The sequence below is a fragment of the Pongo abelii genome, chromosome 10 (genome assembly GCF_028885655.2).
Source record: "Pongo abelii isolate AG06213 chromosome 10, NHGRI_mPonAbe1-v2.0_pri, whole genome shotgun sequence".
Taxonomy (NCBI): domain Eukaryota; kingdom Metazoa; phylum Chordata; class Mammalia; order Primates; family Hominidae; genus Pongo; species Pongo abelii.
The window spans coordinates 39,732,152-39,752,395 of record NC_071995.2 but is presented as its reverse complement, the minus strand read 5'-3'; the positions used below and the strand labels follow the sequence as shown (position 1 = coordinate 39,752,395).

The window sequence follows — 20,244 nt, the reverse complement described above, 5'->3', positions numbered from 1 at the left end:
AATGAAATTGTTTCATTGTTCTCTTATTAAAAGGGTCCATTGTGATATCTGTTTCTCCTGGTATACTGACCATTTAAACATGGACAGAAGTTATTTCCTCTCTGTCTATAATAACTCCTCCTTCTGTTTTCTCTATCACAACACACAGTTTTTTTGTTTTTAATGTTTAGCGCATGAGGGCAGGGCCTATGTTTGTCTTGTTCATGGTGAATCTCCTTACCTAGTGCCTGACACATGTAAATGTGCAATAAAATTTGTCAAACAGGTAGTTTCTTTTTTTTTGTTGTTCCAGAAGACAGGGTCTCAGTCTGTCACCCAGGGTGGAATGCAGTGGTGTGATCGTGGCTCACTGCAACCTCCACCTCCTGGGCTCAAGCGATTTTTCCACCTCAGCCTCCTACAGGCGCGTACCGCTACACCTGGCCAATTTCTGTATTTTTTTTTGTAGAGATGGGGTTTCACTATGTTGCCCAGGCTGGCCTCAAACTCCTGGACTCATGATCTGCCCGCCTTGGCCTCCCAAAGTGCTGGGATTATAGGCGTGAGCCACCACGCTTGGTTGTAAACAGGTGGTTTTTTAATAAAATCTTTCCTTGGTTAGATTTTTGGGCTTTTGTTAGCCAGAGTATCAACAGATTCACAATATGTATGGATTTAGTCCAGCCTTTTTTTTTCAATGAGATTTACCATATCGCTTCAATTTACCATATATTTCGGTGTTACTAAGCAGCAGATTACTTCTTTTTGAAATTTGAGTTATGCTGCCTCTTTTTAGTAAAGAATGTCATTGTTTTTAATACTCTTTTTCTTTCTTTCCTTTCTTTCATCTTACGTGTCCAACATGACAAAGCTAAATTATGATGAAGTCGATCAAGCCTAAAATATTATTCCTATAAAATTTAGCACATGGGATTTTTGTCAGTGGGGGTGGAAGGCAGACCGTAGTTGAAAATTGCATATATGAAGCCAACATGTATTGACCTACTGCTCACACAGAAGGTCAGCCAGCTCCAAAAATATTTTGTCCTAATGAGTAATAAAATGCTCCCCCTTTTCTTACATTATAGTAAATCAACAGACTGCCAAACTTACACCTTCTATTTGGGCTATCTATGAAAGATACATAGGGATCCCCAAATTGGTGAATATCATATCTGACAAATACAGTCTAATCATGGCATATGTGAATAAGTAGATGATGGACTGTAGTTGGCCAGTGGCTAGACAGTAGTCATTTATTAACTAGGCAACCATTTTGTGCACATCAACTCCTTATCACAGAACCTTTGGCATTACTAAAAGTGTACTGTCAAAACCACGAATGATAAATCTGTGAACATAAAAAGGTATATTTTATAAATGATACTCTGCCCTTTATTTCCTGAGTTAACTATTTCCTACCTCTAAAATTTCCTCCTATCCTGATTTTTCTCATCAAATAGAAAAGGGATCACAAACCTTAAGATACCTGGAGATAGAAGGGCTTTATTTTTAATAGGGCATGGAGTTGAGTGACTTATGACGTTGTAAAAAGATCATCATAAACTGTGTTCCTCCTACCTTCAGTGAAAGCTCTTTAGCTCCTAGAGAGCAGCAGAGAACTTTATTTGAATAATTGAACTATATACATTTATGTTTTGTGCTTCTTTTCTCTCAAAATTGAACCAGATGAAATAATCATAGAATTGAGGTACAAAATCATAATCTTTAAGTGAAAATCAACCTTCACATTAAAATAAGAATAAAAATGGAATAGTTGTGTAGTATACATTTAGGAAGCCTAGGATAAAAAGAGAAAGATATGCAACTACTCGAGAACAGAAAAAAAGAACCACTATAGAAAATTTGTTGATGGTTAGAAAATAACAACAAACAACAATAGGTACAGAGATTACATGATCATTTATTAGACCACTAGTCTCACATTTTTACTTCTACTGTAGTGTAGTACCTTTCTATTTCAGACTAATGTCAGTAATCTTTGTAAAATTCAAGTCTGAATTTCTTCAGTGACTTCTCATCACTTAAGGATAAAATCAGACTGCTTAGCTTTTAATCATGGGATCCCTTCTTATCTGTCCAGCTTGGTTTTTTTTCACTCTGCCACTCTGCTCTCCATCTCAAACTTTATCTTATAAGTAGTAACAGTATTCACCAGATATATTGCATTTCCTCAAGCTTCTTTATAAAGTGTGGTCCCCAGAGACATCAGCATAACTTGGAAACTAGTTAGAAATACAGTTTCTTGGGCTCTACTTCAAGGCCTACTGAATCAGAAATCCTGTGGGGTAGGGCTAAGCAAGCTAAACAAGCCTTCTTAGTGATTCTGATGTATCTTACATTTGAAAACCACCACCTTAACCCTTTTCTTTTTTAACCTCAGCCATTAACTACCATACTTTCAATATCACTTTTATTTGTGAAACTCTTAATCTACATCTCAAACTCTATGTCAGTCCTATTTTTTAAGTTGTATATTGGACATCTGTCCTGGATATCCTTTCAGTACTTCAGACTATCTAGGCCCTGAGCAAAATTCATTATCCATCTCCTGATATCTGCTTTACATACCGTTTCCTATTTTCTCTCAGCCATGCAGCTTTGATTCTTAGATTGTACAGTATTTTCTCATTATTTTTTATATTGTCTTGCCATAGAGGAACAGAGGAAAAAAAGATTTTTAAAAAACTGTACTAACCAAAAAAGGGTCAGGATTTTTCAGGCAATAAAGTTACCATTGTTTGTAGAGCATCTGTTAAAATGTATTTTTATCGTACTTCTTCCCTCCTTCCCTCCGCCTCTTTCCTTGCTGTATCCTTCTTTCTCTCTTAAGAACTTAGAGACTGTATTTTGAATCTTAACCTCAGTTGTGCAAGTTCTGTGGCAAAGCTGGACAGGTGAAAGCTTGTACCAGCATCAGATGTTGAAGCCAGGCAACATTTCAGATATCCCTGAACAGTTCTTACAGTAGGTCCTCAATAAATATTTTCTAAATGAGTAAGTTAGCTAGGACATGAGTCTCAAAGGACTGGGTAGATCTCCAGGGTCAAAAGAGCATGGTGAGATTGTGGCTGGAGATGTAAGAAACTTAAAGGATTTAAGCAATAAGGAGTGGCAAATTTTGATAATAAATGTTTATTAAATGAATAAATGAAAAGCTTTAAAGAACAGATAGCCATTGTCACAAATGGTTAGGTATTTCCTTCTCTGAAGGAGGAGGGATAAATTATTATTTCAGTGAAAACTTTGAAGTTTGATTTTTAGAACTCATGTTTATATGGGTACATCCCATTTTGTTTGATATACATTTAAAATAATTTCTTATGTTGATTTACGTAACAGTATTCTAATGTTTGAGCATATATCTTAGACTATAAGTTTTAATTGTTATAGTTTGTTTCATTTTTGTTGAATGGGAAAAACGATATATATCTTTAAAATTGTATATTTAAATTACCTTATATATGAGGAATTTTTATACTTGAAAGTTATTGTTATTAATTTGTTTTCATAATGTGAGATATTCTCTCATAAAGCACTTATGTTTTAAGTTATAATTTAAAATACCTTTCTTTTTAACATGCACACAGGAAACCTCGACCTGTCTCCCAGTTGGTCGCACAGCAGGTTACTCAGCAGTTTGTGCCTCCTACACAGTCAAAGAAAGAGAAAAAAGATAAAGTAGAAAAAGAAAAAAGTGAAAAGGAAACAACTAGCAAAAAGAATAGCCATAAGAAAACCAGGTAAATGTGAAGAGTGTTTTGTGACATTTTTGAAATAATAAAACCATTTAATTTTTTTAACCTTGATAATACTAATATACACAAAGTGGAAGTAAAATATTTGGTCTCCTTTATTATAAGGTATCAGGAAAGGTTTTACTGAGTTTGAAAGATACATAGGAAATTAAACACAGAAGCCACAAATACAAGCTTAAATGTGATGATGCTTTTTTCTTTTTGCGAGATTGGAAGACATTTGTGTCTGGGTTTTTGTTTTGTTTTGTTTTGTTTTTCCCTTAAGAAGAGCTATTTGAACCAGGAGTGGTTTTCAACATACCAAACAGATAATTGCATGGGTTTTAACCTATCAAAATGGTCATGCGTTCAGTCATAACAATCATGATACCCTTATTAGTGTGTGTCAGTGGAGTAACAGTCTTCCTTGCATGTAGCTCAACCTTAGCTTTTATCACCTTCCTCCATGGTGCAACTATTTCATTGTTGTCTAAAACATCTATTTTAATAAAATTAATAAGCTGTCTGCAAAATTATGATACAGCTATAGAAGCACAAGTTCTACTTCTAGGCTGTCACAGTTTTTTGGTCGCATTGAAGAATGTTCATGAATGATTGGTTTGATTAATGTTAACGAGTTGAAACATTTTATGATGTTTTTGTGGCTAGTTACACATAAATTGCTTTAAATATATGTGTTCATTTTGTTACTTTTACCTACTTTTATTATTTATTATATGCTCAGAAATTTGGTAGAGGGAAAAGCTAGTTTAAAATTTCATTTTTTTATGTTTAGGCCAAGATTGAAAAATGTGGATCGGAGTAGTGCTCAGCATTTGGAAGTTACCGTTGGAGATCTGACAGTCATTATTACAGACTTTAAGGAGAAAACAAAGTCACCGCCTGCATCTAGTGCTGCTTCTGCAGATCCACACAGTCAAAGCGGCTCTAGCTCTGATAACACAGAGAGAGGAATGTCCAGGTCATCTTCACCCAGAGGAGAAGCCTCATCATTGAATGGAGAATCTCATTAAAGTTTATTTTCTCCAATTTCTTAGTCACTTCTGTCCTACCATGCAAATACACAGATTATGCCAAGAGGTACCACATTTTCATGACAAATACATTCATGCACAATCCATAATTTGAGTTTTACATAAAATAGAAATTTGTTAGAATTTGTTAGATTTTATTGCAACTATGCCTACCAAACATTTCCAGACTTAACATTTTGGTCTCTGCAGTTAAGTGCCATGAAAATGTGGTTGAATTATTCATTATGCAGTGTTATTGGTAAGTGTATTTTCACTTTTAGTTTAGTGAATTCTAACACATAATTCTTGAATTCTCTACTATTGGCATGTAACGAATTTAAATTTTTTATAACATAGTGCAAGCTGCCTAAATATGTATTATTTGAGAATTGTGAAACAGATAGTTATATGTATACAAGTCAAAGAACAACTTAACTATTGCTGCAACAGGTTTTTCTTAATGGTTATCCTCTTAAATACACCTGCTGGTACTTGGTGTGGTTAAATAGGAAAATTGTTATTAAATAAAGAATTTGTATGAACCTTTGCCAATGTTTTTGACACGTTTTACTAATTATTGTTCCTGAATTATGTTTCTGGTTTTATCTATTTTTTGAGGTTTTTTTGTTTGCTTATTTTTCAAAACATTCATTTATTGTAATGTTTACTAGCGGACTAGTAAACAATAAAACATTGATTATTTAGCTTTATAATTCAGGTTTAGTGCTATTGTCATTGAACACTGGTATTTTCTGTATCATATAAAACATTAAAATTCAAATAATTATAAGCATTTGGCAAAAACGAGAAAAGAAACTTGCCATATTTTACAAGCTGCAATTTTAGAAAACTTTTAACTTAATGATAGTTTTATCACTGTTTTCTTGTCCCAAACTTATCCAGGGCCATAGAAGTATGAATCTAATTAAAACAAATGGAAATTGTTGCACAGAAATGGGAAATAACTAATTTTAAATCAGTCTAATTGGCCTCTTATTAAATACAACAATTCTTATGAAAGTCATAGTACCCTATTTTCAGACACAGCTCCAGTTTACACATTTCTCAGTATCCTGAAAGGAAAAAAGGATAGCCCCACTTATACTATGTAAAATTACCAATAAAATATTTTTATGACTACAGATTTTGCATTTTTGTTTACAACTATTAAAGTGTTTTATGTTGTATTTAGAATTTCAACCTAGAAACCACACAGTACTTAAATTCTCCTGGGGTCTCCTGCTTTCTCTTAACCATTTGCTTAATATATATCTACCTAAAGGAGACTTCTGAATTGTAAATGAACTTAAAAATAGAATGTGGATGCAAAATATCACATAAGACATCATGATAACATTTGAAGAAAAAATAAAACTGTAGACCCTAACAGTTGTGATATTTGGTGGTTTCATGTGGTAATGTAATTTTCTGTTTAATTACAGTACTTTTTACAGGCACAGTGGTACTGTCTTTTTTGTAAGATGCTAGTTGTGAAATACAATTAATTGCATACAGTAAAAGTCTGTGATTAAAACATTTATATACCTCATTCTTTAGTGTTGTTAAATGAAAAATTAAAATTTGTGTTTATTATAAGATACTTTCAATGGAATACCAACTAACCAGATATGTTCCTTTAAAACATGAATTTTTTTGTCTTATTCTGTTTTTAACATGTTTCAAATGTTTTATACATTTTTGGAGATAGTAAAAATTTAAAAATGTAATAGGGAAAATATTTAATTTTTAAGTCAAAAACTATGCTTTAAAGGAATTAACATCTTATGATCAAATAACTTTCAGGATGTATTTTAAATGAGCTGCAAGAGAGAAAAATCTGACAGGAGATGGGATTTTACCTGAATGGAACATACTCATATTTCTACATAGGTGGGAAGATACTCATCTTTCTACATAGGCGGGAACATGGTGTAGCATGGAGATTAAGCGTGCTAACTGACACCTCATGTTTGAATCCTGTTGTAGAATGGAAATGAGCTTAAATTACCCAAGCTTACTATCCATCTATAAAACGGCTAATAATGGTAATCACATCTAATTTATAGGGTTGTTGGGAGGATTAAGTCAATCCATGTAAAATTCTTAATTATCTGACGCATACTGGTCACTCAGTAAATGTGAGCTTTTACTATTGTTATAGGTAAAATCCCATTACAAAAATACAAAAATATTTTTTGTAACAATTATTTTCATGCCCTCTTGGATGACCTAAAGTAATAGTATTTTATAGATTTCACTAAATTTTCAGTGTAATATCAGATGTTTTCTCTGGATGCAGAAAGACCATCTTTCCATAATTAAAGAACCTGGTGGGTGTGCACTATGAGATTGGAGAAATGAATTAAGTTGACTTGAAATTATTTTACTTTTATTAATCACAGGTATCTCAACCTGCCTTTGTTTCACCCTACCTCAAGTACACTTCCACACCAGGAAAACAGACCCAAATTCCATAAATAGAACTGATGTTAAAATATGCAGAAAAGATTCAGAACCTAGGTTTAGGGTACATGTTTTTCTCTGTTTCATGAACTTACAGTGTGGTTTGAGCACTGGGTTCTTTTAGCCAAATTCCATACAAAAAGAATTTGGATGTTTTCCAGCATTTATTACCTTACTTTGCTATAAGTAAGAGTGAAGATAGGCCGGGTGTGATGGCTCATGCCAGTAATCCCAGCACTTTGGGCTGAAGCGGGCAGATATTTGGAGCCCAGGGCCAGCCTAGGCAACATGGTGAAAGCTCATCTCTATAAAAAAATTTGAATATACATATATATATATGTATATTTAAAAAGTGAATATACTTTGAGGCACAGAAGAATATTAAAACCTTTTGTATTATACAATAGAAATAAAGGTTTTATTTTTATTAAATGCTTTCCTAAAATGATAGTGGATAATAGACAAAGTGAAAACATTTAAAAAGGAAGAGAAACTTCGGCCTTTCTAAGTTGATAGCATGTTTATTAACTTTTAGATAAAGATCCTTATAGACTAAAAGAATGTAGCCTCTGCATTAATGGTAAATGGTCTAGAAGTTTTCGTTTCCACTGAGGCTTCCCCCACCCGCTTTTTTAAACTTCCTGCTATGGTTTGGATATGATTTGTCCTCACCAAAACTCATGCTGAGGCCTGAGTCCCCAGTTTGATTTGTGTTGGTAGGTGGTGCCTTTAAGAGGTGATTAGGTCATTGAGAGGGATTAAAGGCTTTCTCATGAGGCTCAGTTAGTTCTGGAATGGATTCGCTCTTGCAGGAATGGATGAATTCTCACAAGAGTGGGTTGTTACAAAGTGAGGCTGTTTCTTGTGTTCTGTTCTCTTTACCCTCCTCAGTTCACCATCTGCTTTCCACGATGAGTTGAAGCAGCATGAGGCCCTCATCAGATGGGCTGCCTGATCTTGGACTCCTCAGCCTTTGGACTCATAAGCCAAAATAAATCTCTTTTCTTTATAAATTGCCCAGTCTCAGGTATTCTGTTATAGCAAAAAAAAAAAGTGGATTGAGATACTTTTTTGCTCTGCAACTTACCTCTTTTCCCGAACCTTTTAAGGACTTGTAGGAACTGAGCTATTTAGTAAGTCATTGGTAGAAGTTTCTGCATTGTACTTTGAAAATTAAGTGAAAACAGAAAAGTGAGTGCGTATGTAAGGAAAATAATAGTAAAAGAATGCTTTGACTTTTTAGCACTTGCCCTCTCCTGTATATCCCCAGGCACCTTCAGTTGTCTGGAACAAAGAATGTAGGAAAAACTGAAGAAATTCAGAACAGTTACCAATGACAAAAATCAGTGATCAGAATAAAAAGGCAAGGTTACAGAATATACGTTGTTACTGATCATTTTTCAAAAGCAGAAGGAAAAGAATGCCCTCCCTGGCTATTGAGGGTGATGAAAAGTAAGCCCCACTCCTGTCACAGGCAATTAAGGACAGGGATGGAAAAAAAAAGTGAAGAAGAAGGGGAAAAAGCAGAAGTTATGAAAAAAATTAGAAAAGGGGACACTGGGATTCAGTCTGGATAATGGTAGAATCATTAGGAAGGGAGAGAACAAATAGAACTTACAGCACATAAGTCTCTGGTGACGTTTTAAAAACATGATAAAGCATCTTCATGATGACTCTGTCATTAGCTAAAGTTTAACTTGTGTTTAGTAGGCTATTTACTAAGACAGCAGTATGTGTAATACAGAATGATGTTCATCAAAACCAGTTCGCTTTAGGAAGCTGTCACAGAGAAGTTTTACCTTGAATTACAAGGTAATTCAAGACCCACTAAACCTGTGTGTATTATTTCCACTCCTTAGGAATTCCAGTTGGGGAGGTATCTATTTCACTGGGTCCTTGCCCCAAAAAGTTCCCCCAGGGGTTTATTCTTACAACTTGAAGGGTTTTTTCTTAATATTATTTGGCGTGATTTACACTAGATATATGTGGCCATTTATAAGAACAAAAGAAAATTATTAACTACTTTCCTGAATGCACATTCCTACCAGCCCAGATAATTTAAATTTTAAGTATGTAATGTGGAGTTGACCCTTGAACAACATGGGTTTTAACTGCGTGGGTGCACTTACACATGGATTTTCTTCCAACTCTGCCACGTCGAAGACAGCAAAATCAACCATTCCTCTTTTTCCTCAGCCTACTCAACATGAAGACTATGAAGATGAAGACCTTTATGATGATCAAATTCCACTTAATGAATAGTAAATATATTTTTCCTTCCTAATGATTTAACAATTTCTCTAGCTTACTCTATTGGAATACAGTATATCATACATATACAAAATATGTGTTAATTAACTATATTATCAGTAAGGCTTTTGGTCAACAGTAGACTATTAGTAGTTAACGTTTGGGGGGAGTCAAAAGTTGTATGTGAGTTTTTGACTGCTTGAGGGTTGGTGTCTCTAACCGCCACATTGTTTAAGGGTCAACTGAATTAGGCTTTGTGCTTAGCCAGTGCAGATATTCCTGTCTTTATGGAACGGTCTAATTCTGGAGCATATGAAATGCCATAAGACTAAATACTTCAGTGGAAAAAATCAAGTAGCTACATGGAAGGCTTCAGTGCTCTGGGACATGTTTCACATTCTTAGTCTCCCCTGTTGCTGGGAGTTATGGACTGTAATAGCTATTTCATTGTTGTAATACAGTAAGTATTTTGTTGACTTTGGTTTTATTTACATCAGTATTACTTAATTCAGTGAACACTTATTGAGTATTATTCAGTGAACACTTACTGAGTATATATGAGTATACATACTCAATAAGATGTGGAATGCACATCTTAGAGACTAAATAATTACAGTGCCATAACTACAATAATAAAAACATGTATGAGATACAGACAAGAGAGAGTGCTTGCCACCCATTTGTTTCTAGAAAATTCACCTAGGCTTAAGTATCTACTGCAAGTCCACATTGAAAATGTTAGGGCCTCATCTTGATGTTTGAAGCTGATAATTTTGGGTGTCACCAGTAGTTTTAGCCCAACTCCAGTTTTATTTACTCCAGCTTGAATTTTCAAAAGTTTAAGACTTTAAGCCATGTAAAGTGAGATAATTTATCATTTTCCTGCACTAATTTTTAAAAAATCATACAACAGCTGAACAAGGTCTGCTATGTCCTTTTTGTAGATGAAGAAGCGTATTACATCACTCTGTCCAAAAGAAATTTTATTCAGATTTATTTCAGAAAGAGCTTTACTTCATCGAGAAATTGCCTTTTCCTTATGGACAAAGCAGATTATTAATTGGTTGCTCGATATTTTTGCTGTAGTTGTGAGAAATCTCCTATTAAAATTGGGTTCAGGCTGGGTGCGGTGGCTCACACCTGTAATCCCAGCAATTTGGGAGGCCGAAGTGGGCAGATCACCTGAGGTCGGGCGTTCGAGACCAGCCTGGCCAATATGGTGAAACCCCGTCTCTACTAAAAATACAAAAAATTAGCTGGTCATAGTGGCAGGCACCTGTAATCCCAGCTACTTGGGAGACTGAGGCAGGAGAATTGCTTGAAACCAGGAGGTGGAGGTGGCAGTGAGCAGAGATCCCACCCCTGCACTCCAGCCTGGGTGACAGAGCAAGACTCCATCTCAAAAAAAAAAAAAAAAAAAAAAAAATTGAGTTCAGTTTTAATAATTATGTGGGCTTGGTTATCTGCTTATCTGTATTCTAACTTTTTAGTCTTTTTTTATCAGAGGAAAAAGATTTAATATAAAGATTCAAGCTTCACATCATGACAAATAATAAATTGTGAAATACAATTTTTTCTTCTTCTTTTTGTATTTTTTATAAATATTGGGTTTCACAACATTGCCCAGGCTGATCTTGAACTCCTGGGCTCAAGCCATCCTCTTGCATTGGCCTCCTAAAGTATTGGGATTATAGGTGTGAGCCATGGAGCCTGGTGGTGGCTCTTTTTCTATTTTAATCTAATTTCTTATTCTTGATCTTTTTTGTATTTTTCCAGAGTTTGATTTTTATCTACTTGTTTTTCTTTTGTTCTTATAAATGGCCACAAATATCTAGTGTAAATCAGGCCAAATAGTATTTTTTAAAAAAAATCTTCTTTATTTCAAGTTGTAAGAATAAACTCCTAGGGGAACTATTTGGGGCAAGGACCCAGTGAGATACATACCTCCCCAGCTGGAATTCCTGAGGAGTGGAAATAATACATACAGTTTTAGTAGGTCTTTAGATTACATCTAGATTTAAATCGGCTGACCTACCTGGAAGAAGGGAGTTTGGATGAAAGCTACCACCTCATCATCATTTTTCTAATAAATCTTTTAGCAAGAAAATTCAGAAACTAAATGGATATTATTTTAATTATCCTCTTTTAATTCATAATCCAACAATAAAATGGTCCTGTGTTTACTTTTGGAGTCAGCAAGAATGGGAAGAGTTGAAAGATTATAAAACTAGTTTGGGAGAAGACTTCTAAAGGACAAACAAAATGACAGTGAACACATTTTGTTTTTTAATTTTTAATTTCTGTGGGTACATAGGAGGTATATATATTTACAGGGTACATGAGATGTTTTGATACAGACATGTAATGCATAATAATCACATCATGGAGATTGGAGTATCCATCTCCTCAAGCATTTATCCTTTGTGTTACTGACAATCCAATTATACTCTTTTAGTTATTTTTAAATGTACAATTATGTTATCAAATAGAAGGTCTTATTCATTCTATTTTTTTGTACTCATTAACTATCCTCCCCACCCGCACCACCTACCTTTCCCAGCCTCTAGTAACCATCCTTCTACTGTCTGTCTCCATGAGTTTAACTGTTTTAATTTTTAGATCCCACAAATAAGTGAGAACATGGGATTTTTGTCTTTCTGACCCCGGCTTATTTCACTTAATATAATCATCTCCAGTTCCATCCATGTTGTTGCAAATGACTGGATCTCATGTTTTTTTTTTTTATGGCTGAATAGTACTCCATTGTTTGTATGTACCACATTTTCTTTATCCAATCATCTGTTGATGGACATTTACATTGCTCCCAAATCTTAACTATTGTAAACAGTGCTGTAATAAACACCGAGTGCAGATATCTCTTCAATATACTGATTTCCTTTCTTTTGGGTATATACCCAGCAGTGGGATTGCTGGATCCTATGATACCTCAATTTTTAGTTTTTTTTTGAGGAACCTCCAAACTGTTCTCCATAGTGGTGGTACTAATTTACATTCCCACCAACAATGTACAAGGATTCCCTTTCCTCCACATCCTTGCCAGCATTTGTTATTGCCTGTTTTTTGGATAAAAGCCATTTTAACTGGGATGAGATGATATCTCATTGTAGTTTTGATTTGCATTTCTCTGATGATCAGTGATGTTGAGCACCTTTTCATATGCCTGTTTGCCATTTGTACATCTTTTGAGAAATGTCTACTCAAACATTTGGCCCATATTTTGATTGGATTATTAGATTTTTTTTTCCTATAGAGTGTTGCTTGAGCTCCTTATATATTCTGGTTATGAATCCCTGGTCAGAGGGGTAGTTTGCAAATATTTTTCCAATTCTGTGGATTTCCTCATGTTGTTGAGTGTTTTCTTTGCTGTGCAGAAGCTTTTCAACTTGATATGATTCCATTTGTCCATTTTTGCTTTGGTTGCCTGTGCTTATGGGGTGTTACTCAAGAAATTTTTGCCAAGACCAAGGTCCTGGAGATTTTCCCCAAAGTTTTCTTTTAGTAATTTCATAGTTTGAGGTCTTAGAGTTAAGTCTTTAATCCAGTTTGATTTGATTTCTGTATATGGTGAGAGATAGGGGTCTAGTTTCATTCTTATGCATATGGATATCCAGTTTTCCCAGCACCATTTATTGAAGAGATTGTCTTTTCCCAGTGTATATTATTGGCACCTTTGTCAAAAATGAATTCATTGTAGCTGTGTGGACTTGCTTCTGGGTTCTCTTTTCTTTTCTATTCTTTTTTTTTTTTTTTTTTTTTTGGAGACAGAATCTCACTGTGTCACCCAGGCGGGAGTGCAGTGGTGCAATCTTGGCTCACTGCAACCTCCACCTCCTGGGTTCAAGAATTCTCGTGTCTCAGCCTCCTGAGTAGCTGGGATTACAGGTGTGCACCACCACACCCAGCTAATTTTTTATTTTTAGTAGAGACGGGTTTCGTCATGTTGGCCAGGTTGGTCTCTAACTCCTGGCCTCAAGTGATCCACCTGCCTTGGTCTCCCAAAGTTCTGGGATTACAGGTGTGAGCCACTGCACCTGGCCTCTGGGTTCTATTTCATTGGTGTATGTGTCTGTTTTTATGCCATTACCATGCTATTTTGGTTACTATAGCTCTGTAGTACAATTTGAAGTCAGGTAATGTGATTCCTCTAGTTTTGTTCTTTTTGCTTATTAGGATAGCTTTGGCTATTCTGTGTCTTTTGTGATTCCATATAAATTTTAGGATTGTTATTTCTATTTCTGTGGAGAATGTCATTGGTATTCTGATAGAGATAGCATTGAATCTGTATATTGCTTTGGGGAGGTAAGTATGAACATTTTAACAATATGATTCTTCTAATCCATCAAAATGGAATCTCTCCATTTTTTTGTGTGTCCTCTAAATTTCTTTCATCAATGTTTTATAGTTTTCATTGTAGAGATCCTTCACTTCTTTGTTTAATTCCTAGATATTTAATTTTATTTGTGGCTCTTTTAATTGGGATTACTTTTGTTATTTTTCAGATTGTTCACTTTTGGCATAATAAAAATACTTTTGTTATTTTTCAGATTGTTCATTTTGTATGTTGATTTTTTATCCTGAAACTTTACTGAATTTGTTTATCAGTTCTAATAGTTTTTTGGTGGAGTCTTTAGGTTTTTTGCAAATGTAAGATTATAATTATCTGCAAACAAGGATAATTCAACTTCTGTTCCAATTTGGATGCCCTTTATTTATTTCTCTTGTCTGATTGCTCTAGCTAGGACTTCCAGTAGTATGTTGAATAACAGTGGTGAAAGTGGGTGGTGGTGAATGCATTTTTAAAAAGAAAGTAGTTTGAGTTCCCAGAAGAAAAGAGTAGTGATCTGGCCTTAGGCCTGAGAAGTAGTTTTTTTTGTTGTTGCTGTCTGTTTGTTTGTTTGTTTTTGAGACGGAGTCTTGCTCTGTTGCCAGGCTGGAGTGCAGTGGCGCGATCTCTGCTCACTGCAACCTCTGCCTCCTGGGTTCAAGTGATTCTCCTGCCTCAGCCTCCCGAGTAGCTGGGACTACAGGCATGTGCCATCATGCCCAGCTAATTTTTGTATTTTTAGTAGAGACAGGGTTTCACCATGTTGGCCGGGATGGTTTCAGTCTCTTGACCCTGTGATCCGCCTGCCTCGGCCTCCCAAAGTGCTGGATTTTTTGGTTTTTAATAAGGGAAAATTAAAAAAAGCCTATGTTTTCTAGCAAAGAATAAGATAAATAATTTAAGGAACACTTTCACTTAATTGGAAAAGAGAGCAAAAAAGAATTTTTACTTTATTAAAAATAAAATATATAAATGTAAAAATAAAAGAAACCAAACATAACAGGATTACCTAGTGATGTAATTTCTGTATAGAAAGGAATATGAGGGAACAATAAGAATTATGAGTTCAGCCAAGCATCAGACAGAAGTGTGATAGTATCAGAATTCTTAATTATTTTCAGTCTTCAATGTTTGGGAACCTGCGTCAGAAGAGTCTTGAAACCTTTTCTTTCTTTCTTTCTTCCCTTCCTTCCTCCCTCCCTCCCTTCCTTCCTTCCTTCGCTTATTTCCTTTTAAAAGTTTAAAAAATTTGTTTGGGGATACATAGTATGTGTATATATTTACAGGGTACATGAGATGTTTTGATAAAGGCAGGCAATGCAAAATAATCACATCATGGAGAATAGGGTATCCATTCCTTCAAGCATTTATCCTCTGTGTTTACAAACAATTCAATTACATACAGTTTTAGTTATTTTTAAAATGTACCATTATGCTATGGTCACCCTGTTGTGCTATCAAATAGTAGGTCTGTTCTTTAATATTATAATTATGAGACTTGGCTGATGACAAGAATTTGCATATGGGTGTTTTCTTTTTTATATATTTTTTAATTTTTTGAGACGGCTTTTCACTCTTGTTGCCCAGGGTGGAGTGCAATGTAACCTCTGCCTCCCGGGTTCAAGCGATTCTCCTGCCTCAGCCTCCCAAGTAGCTGGGATTACAGGCATGTGCCACCATGCTTGGCTAATTTTGTATTTTTAGTAGAGACGGGGTTTTACTATGTTGGTCAGGCTGTTCTCAAGCTCTTGACCTCAGGTGATCCACCCACTTCGGCTTCCCAAAGTGCTGGGATTACAGGCATAAGCCACCACACCTGGCCTATGGGTGTTTTAATTCAAAATTTCCTCATGACTAAATTTCCCTACAAATCTAGCTTTATATTTTACTGACAATTTTTTTTTTTTTTTTTTTTTTGAGACGGAGTCTCTGTCAGCCAGGCTGGTATTCAGTGGTGTGATCTTGGCTCACTGCAACCTCCACCTCCTGGGCTCAAGTGATCCTCCCACTTCAGCCTCCCGAGTCGCTGGGACCACAGATGCACAGCACCATGCCCAGCTAATTTTTGTATTTTTTGTAGAGATGGGTTTTCACCATGTTGCTCAGGCTCATCTTGAATTCCTGAGCTCAAGTGACCTTCCTGCCTTGGCCTCCCAAAGTGCTGCGATTACAGGCATGAGCCATTGCGCCTGGCCATTACTATTTTTAAAAAATAATATATTCTGTTTTACTAATCGGTATGCAGGGTTCTTGAAGTTTGAACCAGGGAGAAATAGAGGGACATCCAGAGGATATTCCTCGTTCTCTTTCCCACCTAGCCCACTGTACACTTTCCCTACCTTGTAGGTGGAAATGTCAGAGAAATTCTGGTGTCATAGAGGAGGTTAAGGCATCCTCATTAATTAGTTTTCCACCGCTTTTCTTTTTTCAATTTAAATTATTTATTTTTTAATCTTTCACTACTTCTTTTTCTACTATTGTGGCCTGTAGCAACGTGTTTTTAAGAATGAAGAGCATCACTTTACTCTTTCATCCTTCCCCTGACTATTTCCCTACAGTTACTGGTCTGAATGAACACCTAAAATGAGATTTTTGTTCAAACTAAACATTATTTTCCAACTTTTCCTCCAGTCCAACAAAGTCTCTAGGAATTGGACTGTGGAAAATGGGGAAATATACTAGAAGCCCACTAGCGGAGAGAATGAATTTTACTTTTAGCCTGAGTTTCTGATTCTTTGTGCTCTGCTACTAATCTGACTTGCATTTCACCGATTGTAAATTTTGTTTTAGACTCCAAGACGAGTCTGAAAGATTTTCATATAACATTGGTTCCCTTTTTGCTTTCAATTTGAATTTCTACCACTTCATTTAGTGCTTATTTGTTCCTAGTAAGATAGCATGGCGTAATGGAAAAGAACAAGAAATAGAAATCTTAGAGGATTTCTATCTGAATTTTGGATCTTATTATTAACCATGTGGTAAATGAACATCTCTGAATTTCAGGCTGTTTGCTTTTTTTGGGGGGGATTGTTTTTATTTTTAAATTTTTCTTACCATCTGTGGTCACATCTCTATCAGGCTCTTTTTTTTTTTTAAAGAATAGAATAACATCTCCTACTTCATAGGAATGTTATAAAGATTAAATTAAACTTTTTTTTTTTTTTTGGTAGAAAGAGGGGTCTCATTATATTACCCAAGCTGTTTTTGATCTCCTGGCCTCAAGCAATCCTCCCGGCTCCACCTCCCAAAGTGCTGGGATTACAGGTGTGAGCCACCGTTCCCAGCCAAGGATTAAATTCCATTATGCATAGACCTTTATAAAATGGAAGTCATGCAAAAAGTTTTTTTTTTTTCCTGCAAAAAGAGTTTTTGAATTTTACTCTGAAAAGGTGTAGGATTTAATTCTTTCTCCATGTCTTTTTTTTTTTTTTTTAAGGAATCAAGTACTTAAGGGAGAAGTGTAAAGAAAATGCTGAGCAGGCCCCCAAATCTGCTCTAGACTGATTTAGAGAAGACATTTTAAAAAAATGAAAACGGGAGTCAGGCGCAGTGGCTCACGCTGTAATCCCAGCACTTTGGGGAGGCCAAGGTGGGTGGATCACGAGGTCAGGAGATAGAGACTATTCTGGCCAACATGGTGAAACCCCGTCTCTACTAAATATACAAAAAATTAGCCGGGCCTGGTAGCACGCATGCGCCTGTAGTCCCAGCTACTTGGGAGGCTGAGGCAGGAGAATCACTTGAACCCGAGAGGCGGAGGTTGCAGTGAGCCGAGATTGTGCCACTGCACTCCAGCCTGGTGACAGAGCAAAACTCCATCTCAAAAAAAAAAAAAAGAAAACGCCCATTAATTGAACACCTATTATATATCCAGGATGTACTAGGAGCTATATGAAAAATCAAGATTAATCTTTTAAACATAAAATTATTGAGATGTGGCTTAATTCTGAATCAGAGAATTTTCCAGATCATGGAGATCTCTATCTCCTAAACAACAAATATTGATACTTTTAAATTACTTTTTCTCCACCTAAATTTACCTATTTGATAGGATGAATGAAGGTCAACATGGATTAAAAATTTGGATATCAGTCTATCATTAGAGAATTAACAGACTGGTATAGAGAGAAAAAAATAGATTTAGGAATACATACCTTCATGCAGTACATGAAAGAAACAACTGTTGTGACATCAAATATGTTAAAGCGTTTTCATTAACTTAATTTTAGGAATATCAAAATGCAACGTGTAAATCTGGTTAATAATTAGAGGGGATGCCAGCATGCACACAGCTCCTCCAAGATAGCCAGTTAAGATGGTGAGTAATAGAAAAATCATTTCTATTTTTGGAATGGTTTATATAATTTTTCAACAGAAAATTACAGGATTAGAAGGAACCTAAAGGGATGATATGGTCCAGTACTCTGACGTCAATAAATGAGTGGCTATTTTTTCCGATATGCTCTTTTCATAAAACTGTTGCAGAAATGAAAACTGCTTGCCTTCTCTTTTTGCCATTCCACTATTTTAACCATCTGTGGGTCAAGGAGTTATTCTTAATTATTACTACGTTTAGTTTCTTTGTTGAAATAGAGAACAGTTATAGTTAGTATCTTTTAAATTAAACGTTTTTTGAGTACTAGCTCTTACTCTAGTTTCTTGGTACCATATCCTTCAGCTTTCTCTCAAAAGGTATTTTCATTCTTATCAATGCTTTTCCTATCATTCTGGGTACTTCGTTAAGTTTATCTTCATTTCTCTAAGAAGTGTAAGGTGTAGTGGAAGTATTAATTTAGTATTCTTGTGGTTTCTATTTGCCTGTCTTCCCTCTGAGAGCAGTACACTCCTTTTATTTCTGAATACTTTGCATCAGAGCCCCTTGTCTGGCATGTAGAATATGTTCAATAAATGTTTATTGAATGCATAAATATATGTTCTCATTCTCTTTACACATCTTGATAGCATGCTAATTTTCATTTTTTATCAGGTAAAGCAAGAAGGGGAGGAAGTTGAACCTTAAATTTGTTTAGTGACTTTCTCATGGTCACTGAACCACTACTTTTTTGGTATAGGGAGCCAAGGATCCAAATGGAGACTGCTACTATTTCGCGCAGCATTTCCCCACCTTTTATCTCATGGCCAAACTTTTCAACGCCCCAGATGCAACTTCAGCAGTTAAACGCATGATTTTTCCCCATGAATGTGTGTTCGTGTGTGTGTGTATTTTTAAGCCTCCCTTCCCTCATTTTTTGGCACTGGTGCTGCTTTCTGCCTCCAATTTCTTTCTCTGTTTCAGCCTCCACACTACAGCCAGAATCTGCTCTCTAAAATGCAAATGTGATCATGTTACTTCCCTATTTAAAAACCCTTCAATGGTTCACTAGTGTTCTGCAGATTAAATTCAAACTCCTTGGTGTGCTAAACAATGCACTCAAATATCTGGCCCCTTCTACGCGCTTATCGCTCATCGTACCCTCTCTTGCATTCACTTAGCTGGTGGTATCAAACTTCTCACAGTTCCCTACACAAGAGCCTGCTTATTGATCCTGCAGCCTGGAATTACTTCCCTTACCCGACTCAAGACTCTAGCGCCACCTTTGCTATGAAGTCTCTCTTGACCACACTCACAGATAGAACTGATTGTTCCTTTGTGTGTGTGCCCACACCCTTACAGGCCTGGATCTTAAGTCTGTATCATTGTGTTGCGCTTATTTACAAGTATCCGCTGTCCCACCCACGCTTCAGTTAGGCCTCTTTATAACGCCAGATACTCACACAGCGCTTGGCACAAGTGATGCTTTATAAATGGTCAATGAATGAACGTAGTGGAAACAGCTGAAGAAGAGGGAGAAGAACTGGGGAAGAAAGAAGCTCTGTGGAGAGAATACTAATTGTTTTGCACATGAAAATAATGAGTCGTGAGGGAGGTCAAAAAGGTCAAAGGGAAGAGCCCTGCCTTACAGGAACTCACTGTCTGCTGGGCGGCGAGGTCCGCATACCAAACACACGAAGCAATGAGATTATCTGGGTGAAAATGGCTCGTGCACATTACAGTACCACAGAAACTTAGAGGCTGGGGGAGGATGGAGAGGAAACTGGCCTAGTCAAGTGTCTTCTAAGTGCTAGGCGGTTTTCGAGCGTTAAACAGTTTAATCTTTACAACCACCCCATGATGAGGATAGTAGCTCCATTTTAGGGACGAAGAAACATGCTCAGAGAATTTAGGTTGCCCAATGTCACAAACATGTGGAAGAAGCATAATTAGAATTTAGGTCAACTGCCTCCAGAGCCCTGAGGCTTTCGCTCCACCTCTCTCGGCGGTCGAGACCCACTGGGCGCCGATTCCCCTGCGCGTCGGCCTGCGCTCGCTATAGCCCCCAAGCGCGCCGCGTTCCGCGCGCCCACACCGCCCCCG

General features: G+C 36.2%; 1 protein-coding gene across 7 annotated transcripts in view; it reads left to right on the top strand.

Moving 5' to 3' along the window:
• Nucleotides 1–6,320, top strand: part of YAF2 (YY1 associated factor 2) — a 76,797-nt gene extending 70,477 nt beyond the window's left edge. For 6 of the 7 annotated variants that reach the window (XM_002823108.5, XM_002823107.6, XM_063712120.1 and 3 more), the window contains 2 exons: nucleotides 3,591–3,743; nucleotides 4,534–6,320. In XM_002823108.5, coding sequence (XP_002823154.2) covers nucleotides 3,591–3,743; nucleotides 4,534–4,771 — 391 coding nt within the window. In that variant the 3' untranslated portion in view covers nucleotides 4,772–6,320. Of the gene's footprint in view, nucleotides 1–3,590; nucleotides 3,744–4,533 lie in introns of those variants that run through there. The other variant, XR_002917095.2, reaches the window with a different exon arrangement.
• Nucleotides 6,321–20,244: the final 13,924 nt, after the last annotated feature.